The sequence below is a fragment of the Myxocyprinus asiaticus genome, chromosome 8 (genome assembly GCF_019703515.2).
Source record: "Myxocyprinus asiaticus isolate MX2 ecotype Aquarium Trade chromosome 8, UBuf_Myxa_2, whole genome shotgun sequence".
NCBI classification, from domain to species: domain Eukaryota; kingdom Metazoa; phylum Chordata; class Actinopteri; order Cypriniformes; family Catostomidae; genus Myxocyprinus; species Myxocyprinus asiaticus.
Window position 1 is genome coordinate 9,685,562 of NC_059351.1, and position 13,039 is coordinate 9,698,600.

At 35.9% G+C, this 13,039-nt stretch overlaps 1 protein-coding gene across 1 annotated transcript; it reads right to left on the reverse strand.

Moving 5' to 3' along the window:
• Positions 1 to 7,827: 7,827 nt before the first annotated feature.
• LOC127445553 (D(1) dopamine receptor) lies at positions 7,828 to 9,042 on the reverse strand. The gene has a single exon (XM_051705705.1). It carries the CDS (start codon positions 9,040 to 9,042, stop codon positions 7,828 to 7,830), a length of 1,215 nt encoding a protein of 404 aa, XP_051561665.1.
• Between the last annotated feature and the right edge of the window lie 3,997 nt (positions 9,043 to 13,039).

Consider the following 13,039-nt stretch of genomic DNA (forward strand, 5'->3'; position numbering starts at 1 on the left):
GCTCCCAGTTTGTGTGGCTTCTTTTTCCATTATCAAATGTGCAAATTTAAGGAGAGTGCATCTGTCTTCATGTGAGTACATATTGTTTTTAGGAAACACACTAAATATTCAGTGCCCTCCCAACATACTCACTCACATTTCCCATCTGGCAAATTAATATTAATTTTAATTAATAACTATTTTACAAGTTCTCTCTCTTTACTTAAATAGAGCATTTCAGTACAGATAGAGCACTGAACAGAAACAGTAAGAACAGAAACAACAAAACAGAAATGATCAAAGACACAGATGACTCCAATATTTGCTAAAACTATACATTTTCATTTTTGTTAATTTTTTTGATAAACATTTTTTATTTTTAAAATATTTTCTGATTCTCTACTCTTGTTTAATAGGTAGCTAGTTAAACAATGTCCGTGTGAAGAGCTACAAAACACTTAATTCTGGTATAAAACTATTCTTTAACAACTTATTAATTAACAGTTAGTTTAGATTACAACCCTTCTTCATTCTTTAATCCATTTTTCATGATGTGTATTTTTTTTATATTTGTATGCAATTATTGTACTCTGTTGATTCCTGTGTTGTTTGTTTCCTCCCTTAGTGACTGATCTCCTTACGCTAGGTGTGCAGGTTAACCTCATTGACCAGTTACAGGAAACCAAATGAGCTGTGTGCAGGCTTGCATTACTGTGAGTGTTTGATAACCACATATTTAAACAGAGAGATACTCTTTCTTCCTCACTAAGCATGCATATAAAATTGGCCCCCGAAAAGTATTTAAAGACTTAAGCCACACTTAAAACATGTGCATGAATTACATTGCATTACATAAGAAAATATTAGACCAAGTGGTATCTGGAAACAAACGATGCTATACCTTTTCTCAAAACTTTTTAAGCCATTTCTGCAATTGCTGGCCCCAGTGTCATTTGTAGAGGATGTGTGAACTCATTTATCCATAAAGTTCCACAGGTGTCCAGTATCACACTATGTGGACATGTTCCACATGCAGGTTTAAAAACCATTTCATTTCACAGTGTATCTATCATTATTATTATTAGCATTGTAGTAGTAGTAGTAGTAGAGTATAGTATGTTATTAGTATTTAATTGTTTTAGTATATCTGTTTTAGTAAACCTCACAGACTTATTTTTACTTTTGCTTGAAAAGTGTGCTTGTATCATTTGTTTGATTTAAGCAGTGGCGTAGCCAAGGGTGGGAATTAGACCCAGGTCCACCCAGAATATTTGGGATTATTCTTTGACTTCAAATATATATTATAAAATAGTAAAAAAAAAAAGAAAACAAACAAAAAAAAAAAATCTGATTTCTGAAAGTGTGAAAGAACTGTTTGAATGCACCGCTTCTCTGTTGTTAAGGAACATTTGGTAAAAAAAAGTAAAAAATAAAATTGGGGGCAAAAACTTGGCCCATCCATTTCTGTTGAGGCCCACCCAAAAGTAATTCCCTGGCTACGCCTTTGGATTTAAGTACAAAATACATTAAGGGGCCATTGTAAATGTGGAATATACTTTTATTACAACTTTCAAATGAGGATTTTAACTGTTACACCTACTGGCACATTTTCCTGTCAGACTCCCCAGCCACTGAAAGAAATTAAGACTATGAGTTTAGGTTAAGAGCGGCATGGACCTGTTCTCAACAGCGCTGTCAGAGCTATTTTTAACACTCTCAAAAGGCAAACATTCCTGTGGATCCCAAAATTGCAGCATGTCTCAGGGGTTGAAAGTACTTAATGAATAAAGACATCATCAAGGACATTCTCATTACATATTATTTCCTGCAGGGCCCATCAATTTTAAATCTTCTCACCCAGCAACACATCTGAGAAAAGTGTCCGTCAATGCTTTTGCCCATTATTTACACTGAGTGTGTCCCATCAGTCCCATCAGTCACCATAGTCATGCTGTTGTAATTAAAAACTTTTCATTTTAAAATCAACATTTGTAAAAAAAAATCTTTTACATTTGGTTCAAGGTTATTAGCTAAAGGATAGCCTTCCTATGTTTTATTCATTGCTTTGAGCCAACTGAAACCTCTCATTGTGAATTAATTACATAAGATGCTTGTCATGAATGCACTCTAGCCCAATGTGTCCTTAAAGGACTGCATGGCACAGAAAACGCAGAGTACAACCTTACAAGCCTACCTTTGCCTTAGATGGTTTTTGTGATTACAATCTCTGCAAATCATCATCCACTTCAATGGAAATCAAGGAGAATCCTGTAAAAGGGCTTGTTTTATAAAACGAAATAAATTGGCCATGTTAAGATTATGAAACTAAAATAATGTACCTGATTACTATGGACTCTGTCTATAGCCTTTTAAATACCATGTTCTTCAACCACCAAGCCAGGACCTGATGAAGTTGAAGAGCATATGCATCAATAGTCTCTAGACAGAAAAACCCTATGCACTTTCAGAGCATCCAACATGTCAAAATGCATCTGTAGTCCCAGATCCCTTGCACACTGAAATGTAACATGCTTTTCCTTGAGTAGAGATTGCAGCCAACTAATTATTAATGAGAGAGGAAGTAACCATGTGCATTTGTGCCTAATGGAAAACGATACATGGACTCTTCAAGCATCTTTGGCATTCGGTCTATCTATCAAAAGCTCTGACCTCTTTCTGTGGCCACAGCTGAGTTAGCCTGCACTTTGTGGTTGAACATATGGTCATCTCCAAACATGTGCAATCCAAAAATTTATTTAAAAAGGGTGTGTTCCCTTTGTTAAAGGGATAGTTCACCCAAAAATGAAAATTCTCTCATGATTTAACTCTCATGCCATCGATAGATGTGTATGTCTTTCTTCTGCAGAACACAAATGAAGATTTTTAGAAGAATATTTCAGCTCTGTAGGTCTATGCAATGCAAGTGCCAAAATTTTGAAGCTCCAAAATCCACATAAAGGGAGCATAAAAGTAATCCATATGACTCCAGTGGTTAAATGCATGTGTTCAGACATGATATGATAGGCGTGGGTGAGAAAAAGATAAATATTTAAAGGTGCACTCAGCGTTTCCTGAGAAGCCAGATTTGCCGTCGCTCATCTAATGAATTTCCTTCTTGCTCTACCCCCACCCCCCATCCTGTGCACATGCAAGAACCACCCCCTGTTGCTGATTGGCTTGAGTAGTGTTGTGTGGCTCAGTCTGATCCACTTTGTTTTTGTCCCATTTACAGAGCCAGGGCTATGTACAAATACTAGATTTTTTTTCAGCCCATCCACAGAACGGACAGCTAGCAGACTGTGAGGAGATATTTGCAGAATTTGACCAAAAGTATATTGGATTAGAATTACTGAGTGCACCTTTAAGTCATTTTTTATTACAAATTCTTCTCTCTGCCCAGTAGGAGGCAATATGCATGAAGAATGTGAGTCACCAAAAACAGAAGGAGAAAGTGAAAGTGAAGGAAAAATATTAAATATTGACCTATTTCTCACCCACACCTGTCATATCACTTCAGAAGATATGGATTTAACCACCAGAGTCATCTGGTGCACTTTTATGTTGCCCTTATGTGGATTTTGGAGCTTCAAAAGTTTGGCACCCATTCACTTGCATTGTATGGACCTACAGAGCTGAAATATTCTTCAAAAAATCTTTGTTTGTGTTCAGTAGATGAAAGAAAGTCATACACATCTGGGAAAACATGAGGGTGAGTAAATGATAAGAGAATTTTCATTTTTTGGTGAACTAACCCTTTAAGCAGGGGTGTACCGGCCATCGGGAACACCGGTCGTTTTCCCAGTGGGCCGCTGGGTAATTTGGGCCGGCCTGCTTCTGGGCAAGTACCGGCCCATCCTACAGGCGATATAGGTGGCCACCCTGGGCTCCAATATGACCTCATAACAAGCACAAATGTAATAAACTCTGCATGACAAGCCAATACAATGACTTTTATTTTGAATTAATGTACTTTTGACTTTTGATTTGAAATTACTAACACATTGGAGTACATATCTGTTTAAGCACATCAACTTGTACCTTGTGTGGAGCTCTTTAATTGACATACAAATCACTATAATGGTGACAACCAAAAACAACATATTAAGTATAAGATGAGCTCTAAATAATCACTAAATGACAAATATCTGCAAGTTACAACAAATACAATAACAGCAGCGTAAATAAAATACAGGCAAACAGTAAAGCTATGAGCAGTACATAGTCATTTGCATAATTTATTCATACCACAAAGAATTTCTGGGAGGTGAAGCGTGAATGCTCACGCCTGATAAACATGCAGAAAATAAGTCATGAAAAAAATTACTTTGTAGCTGTTTGAGTCTTTGAGGCTTACTTTGTTTAAAGGATAGCAGAAACAACACTTGTCAAAGCATTGGTCTTTTCACTTTTTCTCAAGAATAATCTGGGGAAGGAATTAAAACACTGCAGATATAAAGATGCAACAAACTCACATAGAGTGAAAATATGAACAGTTAATCTGCAAAATATCTGCAAAAATCTACACTTTAAGAGGTACAGTTGAAGTCAGACGTTTACATACACATAGGTTGAAGTCATTAAAACTAATTTTTTAACCACTCCACAGATTTAATATTAGCAAACTATAGTTTTGTCAAGTCGTTTAGGTCATCTACTTTGTGCATGACATGAGTAATTTTTCCAACAATTGTTTACAGACAGATTGTTTCACTTTTAATTGACTAAATGACAATTCCAGGGTTGAGGCTTGAGGCTTTCAAACCAAAGAACACCATCCCAACCATGAAGCATGGGTGTGGCAGCATCATGTTGTGGGGGTGTTTTGCTGCAGGAGGGACTGGTGCACTTCACAAAATAAATGGCATCATGAGGAAGGGAAATTATGTCGATATATTGAAGCAACATCTCAAGATATCAGCCAGGAAGTTAAAGCTCGGTCGCAAATGGGTCTTCCAAATGGACAATGACCCCAAGCATACCTCCAAAGTTGTGGCAAAATGGCTTAAGGACAACAAAGTCAAGGTATTGGAGTGGCCATCACAAAGCCCTGACCTCAGTCCGATAGAAAATTTGTGGGCAGAACTAAAAAAGTGTATACGAGCAAGGAGGCCTACAAACCTGACTCAGGTATACCAGTTCTGTCTGGAAGAATGTGCCAAACTTCCAGCAACTTATTGTGAGAAGCTTGTGGAAGGCTACCTAAAACATTTGACCCAAGTTAAACAATTTAAAGGCAATGCTACCAAATACTAACAGTGTATGTAAACTTCTGACCCACTTGGAATGTGATGAAAGAAATAAAAGCTGAAATAAATCAATCTCTCTACTATTATTCTGACATTTCACATTCTTAAAATAAAGTAGTGATCCTAACTGACCTAAGACAGGGAATGTTTTCTACAATTAAATGTCAGGAATTGTGAAAAACTGAGTTTAAATGTATTTGTCTTAAAGGTATATGTAAACTTCTGACTTCAACTGTATGTTTATTTTTATTTATTGATTTCTTTACATATATTTATATTTGTATATATATATATGTACACATTTTGGCCAAATTTGTTTTTATTGTTTTTATTTTTAAATAAACATTTACACATAGTTATGTGAGTAATTGACATGAAATTTTAAGCATTGTCAGTGTCCTGCTGTGTGACACGTTTCTTCATCTAACTATTTTAAACATTTTATGATCTTGTATAGCTATATATACACACATATAATATATTATTATTATACTAGTTGTTTCCGCAACCTCATATTAACTAAGTCAGTAGTTTATTTGCACTTCTAGAAAAAAGTTGAAAGGTGATTAAGATCTTTAAAAGCTTTGAAGAAATACTAACTTGTCACAGCACCTAAAATACACACTTTCCCTTGTACTTTCATGTACATTTTAACTTAGCATCTGTATGTTGGGAAAAAAGTTTTCTGACATGTTATTTGTCTGATCTATAATGTACTTATTTTTAGTGCTTTCTCTAAAAAATCCACTCATCACATTTACAGTGGTTTTATATGTTTTAAAGTTTTGACAATTTTTGCACTGGTGGGGCCCATTGTCATGACTAGCAGTCAGTAGAAATGTATTTTTTTCAACGCAAAAATGTGAAATTGAGCCAGAAATTTAAATCAATGAGCCGGTGTGTTATGGTGTGGTGTATTGCGGGCTGGGTTTGGTGGACCGCTCTGGGCCAGAAAGTCCAGGGTCACTTTTTAGTCCCAGTCCGCCCCTGCCTTTAAGTTAATGATTAATAGTTAATTTACAGATGCATTATAAATAATCGATATGCGGTTATAACAATGGTTATAAAAGGGAGACTTTCCTGCAATACCTTTCAAATAGTGAGTTATTTACCTCACCTGTTATAAATGCTTAATAACACTTATTCAGCATTAGTTACCAATGAAAAAGTACCTTAGTTGTAAATTGGACACTTATGAAGAATTTATTAAAGAGTCGCCAACATTAGAAACCTATGTACATACATTTCCATGTGATTTAATGTTTATCAGGCTTTATTTTATGCTGTGAATGAGCATAAAGACCTGAAGAGTGTTTCTGCAGAGGGCTTTAGGTAACAAGGACTAGGTAAGTTAACTTGGGACTCCACTCAGAGTAGCATCATTCTTTTGGCATCAACGTGACAAGGACAGTGACAACACAAGTGAGTCAAGAAGACACATTACAGTAATTTATGTAAACACAAAGCTGGACTGTTACAATATGACATAATCCCTCATTTATTCTCACTATAATAATCAATGTTTGCTGCATTGCGACATACAGTAAATCATAGTGATTTTTATGTTTTTGATTAATTTAAGTATGAATAAGTGCATTTATTAAGCATTTATAACATGGTGCTCTGTATCTGGCATTGCACGAAAGGTGTCCTTTTTCATGTTGTTATAACCGGTTATAAATGATTTATAAAGAATATATAAATGACTTATTAGTCATTAATGAACCCCTTTATAAAGCCTTAACAAAGGAAACATTAATATAAAGTGTTACCAAAAAAGCATGCACCCAATTCTAGTCCTCCAAATCCAGTGCAAAAATTTAAAGATACCTGAGGCCCCATTTGGGGTTCCACAGATGCCACACTATTGGAACCCCATTATATCCTATATTTACTCAAGGGTTCAAAACCTTTGCCAAACGATGAGGTTAATGAAGGAACAGTTGACAGTCTTTAGAGTTCTTGCAGGAACTAAGAGCAAGTTTAAAAGAAATAAAAGGGTGCTTAGTGGTTCTTCCGAGGGTTCCGCCAGTCTAGCCTCTGAGGAATCCCAAAGATGCTTTGAAAATCTTTAAAAGGTAGGTTGAAGTCAATTATTGTGACATGCATCTTGTATCTGGGCAGTGTTGGGTTAGTTACTCTAAAAAAGTAATTAATTACTAACTACTAATAACATCTTCTACAGTGTAATTATATTACTTTACTAATTACTCTGTCTGAAAAGTAATGCATTACTTATTACTAATTACTTTCTAAAACCCTTATAAACCTGGACCAGATGAAAAATACAAGGTTAGACATGAAACTGTTCTTTTAATTCTTTCAAATAAATCATATAAAATTACTAAATTACTAAATTATTCATGAACTTGCCAAATAATTTAAGGGGGCAGCATTAAATTAGAAAACATATATTTTAACATTAGACGTTACATTTCTATTTTAAATTCACTATTGTTTTATATAGAATTGCTCTATAGTCTATTCAGTATTTGATGCAATTACGTGAGAAATAACTGTAATTGAATTACTGAGAAATTAAGAGTAATCCCTTACTTTACTTTTTCAATGAAATGGTAATTTAATTACAGTAATTAATGACTTAGTAATGCAGTACATCCACTGTATCTGGGATATTAAGCGGATCAACCTCACTCTCATCTTTAAACATATGTAGCTTCATCAGTGGACAGTGCATTTCGTTGTCGGCTTCTCCAGGGACTAAACTGACATAGCCGACCTCCATAGACGTGTTAACAGAACTGCCCTGATTATTACAAGACACATGATCCTTGGACTCAATTGCTAGAGGTGCCTTGGTGCATAGGCCATGACAGCACAGAAGACGAGCAAATGCGTCTCTAAAATCAGAGTTGAAAGCATAGATTATCGGATTGATCGAAGAGTTGCACCAGCCGAACCATACAAACACGTTAAAAGTCGATTCACTGACACAGTTTGGTTTGTGGCAGAAAGGGACCGCACAATTCAGGATGAAGAACGGCAACCAGCAGCACACAAACACCCCCATGATCACGGATAAAGTTTTAAGGAGTTTGGTTTCTCTTATTGCGCGATGGTGGTGAGGACAGGTAAGCGCGCCTCCCCTGCAGCCCTGTGCGCGCTCCGCTGCGCGCTCCAGTGACGAGATCTTCTTGATTTGAACCTGAGCAATGCGATAGATGCGCGTGTATGTCACCACCATCACTGCCACGGGAATGTAGAAACTTATCAGGGAGGAGGATATGGCGTAAGTTCTGCTCAGACTCGAGTCGCAGATTTCTTTGGTGCTCGAATTGCTTGCGGTGAACGTCCCCAGGTCGGCCCGGTGCCAGTTCAGCTGCACGGGTACGAATGAAATCGCCAGCGATACAATCCACGTTGCACTGACCATAACGAGGGCGACTTTACGGTTCATTTTCCTCTCGTATTGAAACGGGTTCGAAATGGCCCAGTAACGATCCACGCTGATTACGCACAGGTTGAGGATGGAGGCTGTGGAGCACATGATGTCAAAAGCCACCCAGCACTCGCAGAATGAGCCAAACGACCAGTGTCCTGCCACCTCGGTAGCCGCTTTCCATGGCATAACGAGAACAGCCACCAGCAGGTCTGACATGGCCAGAGAGACGATGAAGATGTTGGTCACTTTTCCTCTCAGGTGACGAAAGCGCAAAACCGCGGCGCACACCGTTGAGTTCCCCAACAGCGTCCACAACACGAGCAAAGAAAGAGCGAAACCCAGCAATATGCGACCCACTGGCTCTCCGTGAGCGCTCCATGAAGATGTCACAGAAGAAGTGCTGAAATTGTACATGACTTCTCTTTTTCTGAAATGTGCGCCGAAACAAAACCCCCCCGCCAAATATTTACAAACAGGTGCAACTTGTACACCACTTTGCCTCCCTAAAAACAAGACAGTATGCTACGGATCTGAAAGACTTCATGGTTTTCAAAACTCTTGAACCTCGTTAAAATGTTCCTATTGCTGAATGACAATGTGAGGCGTCCTCTCTGGTACAGATGCTGTTTCAGATTAAAAACGTGTGTGCAGAACGCCCTCTTTTGCCGTACTCACTGATCCTTTTACTTGACCGCAACACTTTTCTAGTTAAAACACAGTGCTCCTTTAAAATTATTTGGACACTTAAGTCGCACTAAAAAACAACTAGCATTTATTATAAAGAAAGATAGCACAATCAGCATTTCAAGCAAAAAAAAAAAAAAAGCAAAAAAAAAAAAAAATATATATATATATATATATATATATATATATATATATATATATATATATATATATATATATATATATATATAACTAAACTATAAGGAACATACGAATAATGAGATGAACTGCATCGCTTGGTTTAATATTTTATCTAAATCAGGGGTTTTCAAACGGTTTGATGCCAAGGACTCCCAAATATGATGGTGCCCTTGTGAAGGACCCCCATCTTTAAATGAAAAGGCAACTATATTTTCATGTAGCCTCACGTTTGGGGAGTAACGGAATACATGTAACGGGAATACGTATTTAAAATACAAAATATAAGTAACTGTATTCCACTACAGTTACAATTTAAATCATTGGTAATTAGAATACAGTTACATTCAAAAAGTATTTTGATTACTGAAGAGATTACTTTGCATTTTATTGTCATTTGTTTCATTTAATATTTAGTCCTTTCAGATGGAAAAACATTTATCCATATAAATGATGCGATCCAAAGTGCATTTGAACAGCGGTGAAACACTTTCTTATGATGTGTTACATTCATACGAGCAGACAGAGAAGTAAGTTTGAAGTAAGTTTGGAGCAGAAGAAATAGAAATAAACCTTGTGTAAATTGTCAGCTTTATGCCAAGCTAAAATGCTGTTTCTACCCATTTTACATGCACGTTACCAGGCACGATCATATTTTTTTATCAAGAAAATTCATGTTGGATCATAATTTCTTTTTTTCTTGAAAGACTTTTGATATTAGGGCAAAAATCATATTCGTGATAATAATTTTTGTATTGTTTTCCTGTAAAAATATCTAAAAAATCCTTTTGATTGATCTTGTTTTAGAAACAATGCATAAGATATTTAGGTTTTTCAGACTATGTATTTATAACATGTGTATTTTGTCTTACTGTACTGGCAGAGTTTTTATAGTCAAAACAAGTGAAAAAATGTACCAGTGCTGAAGAAGTAATCGAAAGAATTTATAATACATTACTGACCTTGAGTAATCTAACGGAATACATTACAAATGACATTTTACAGCATGTATTCTGTAATCTATAGTGGAATACATTTCAAAGTAACACTCCCAACCCTGTGTAGCCTACAGCTACCAATTCGGACCAGTGAGAAATTATAGTAAGCAATAGCATGATATTAAAGACCAAATTAAATAATTGGCTTTTATGTTGTAATTTTACTAAAGCCACAAGATGTTAGTTTTTGAAAGCTTTGAAGAATAAATAGATACTATTGAACATATAATATACATTGGCGGCCACATTTTGGAATAATGTACAGATTTTGCTCTTATGGAAAGTAATTGGTACTTTTATTCATCAAAGTGGCATTCAACTGATCACAATGTATAGTCAGGACATTAATAATGTGAAAATTACTATTACAATTTGAAAAAAATGTTCAGAACTTCTTAAACTACTTCAAATTGTTCTCATCAAAAAATCCTCCATGTGTAGCAATGACAGCTTTGCAGATCCTTGGCATTCTAGCTGTCAGTTTGTCCAGATACTCAGGTGACATTTCACCCCACATTTCTGTAGCCCTTGCCATAGATGTGGCTGTCTTGTCGGGCACTTCTCACGCACCTTACCATCTAGCTGATCCCACAAAAGCTCAATGGGGTTAAGATCCATAACACTCTTTTCCAATTATCTGTTGTCCAATGTTTGTGTTTCTTTGCCCACTCTAACCCTTTCTTTTTGTTTTTCTGTTTCAAAAGTGGCTTTTTCTTTGCAATTCTTCCCATAAGGCATACACCCCTGAGTCTTCTCTTTACTGTTGTACATGAAACTGGTGTTGAGTGGGTAGAATTCAATGAAGCTGTCAGCTGAGAACATGTGAGGCATCTATTTCTCAAACTAGAGACTCTGATGTACTTATCCTCTTGTTTAGTTGTACATCTGGGCCTTCCACATCTCTTTCTGTCCTTATTAGAGCCATTTGTCCTTTATCTTTGTAGACTGTAGTGTACACCTTTGTTTGAAATCTTCAGTTTTTTGGCAATTTCAAGCATTGTATGGCCTTCATTCCTCAATACAATGATTGACTGACAAGTTTATAGGGAAAGCTGTTTTTTTTTTTTTGTTTTGTTTCTTTTGCCATTTTTGACCTAATATTGACCTTAAGACATGCCAGTCTATTGCATACTGTGGCAACTCAAAAACAAACACAAATACAATGTTAAGCTTCATTTAACGAACCAAATATATTTCAGCAGTGTTTGATATAATGGCAAGTGATTTTCTAGTACCAAATTAGCAATTTATCATGATGTTGTAAGGTGTTGGAGTGATGGCTGCTTGAAATGGGGCCTGTCTAGATTTAATCAAAAATGACTTTTTTTTCAAATAGTGATGGTGCTGTTTTTTACATCAGTAATGTCCTGACTATACTTTGTGATCAGTAGAATGTGACTTTGGTGAATTAAAGTTCCAATTTCCTTCTGAAACAGCAAAATCTGTACATTAGTCCAAACTTTTGGCCGCCAGTGTATATAAAATGCAATACGATAATATATATGTTGTGGTAAAGGATAAATTCACAGTGTAGTCACAGACACATTTTAAAAGAATATTCTGGGTTCAATATAAGTTAAGCTCAATCGACAGCATTTGTGGCATAATGTTGATTACCACAAAAATTGATTTCAACTTGTCCCTCATTTTCTTAAAAAAAAAAAGCAAAAATCTGGGTTACAGTGAGGCACTTACAATGGAAGTGAATGGGGTGTAATTTTTGAATGTTAAAATACTCACTATTTCAAAAGTATAGCCACAAGACATAAACAATATGTGTGTTAACATGATTTTAGTGTAATAAAATCACTTACTAACCTTTTCTATGTAAAGTTATAATTTTACAACTTCGTTGCCATGACGATGTAATGTCAACAAACCTTAAAACCCTAAAATGAATGTAAAAATGACAATTTAAACAACTTTACAGCTCAGAAAATACCCAAGTTTTAACAGAAGGATTAATGTAAGTGCTTTTATAAAATTCTAAGCTTAAAATTTCTGACATTGTAAGTGCCTCACTGTAACCCAAATATTTGCTTTTTTTTTTCTTTAAAGAAAAGGAGGGATGAGTTAATTTTTGTTTTAATCAACATTTTGCAAAAGCTACAAATGCTATTGATTGAGCTTAACTTGTACTGAGCCCGAAATATTCCTTTAAGATAAAATGAAAAAATGGGTTTGTTCTTCTTTAGCCACACACACACACACACACAGACACACACAGACACACACACACATGTTGGTATGGTTATCCTTATGAGGACTCACCATAGACATAATTATTTTATACTGTATGAACTATAGATTCTATCCTCTAACCCTAACCCTGCCCCTAAACCTAACCCTCACAAAAAACTTTCTGCATTTTTACATTTTCAAAAAAAAACAAAACATAATTTAGTATGTTTTTTTAAGCGATTTGGATTATGGGGACACTAGAAATGTCCTCATAAACCACATTTATAGCATAATACCCTTGGTATTACCAGTTTGTAACCTAAAATACGTCCTCGTAAACCACCTAAACCCGCCAACACACACACACACAC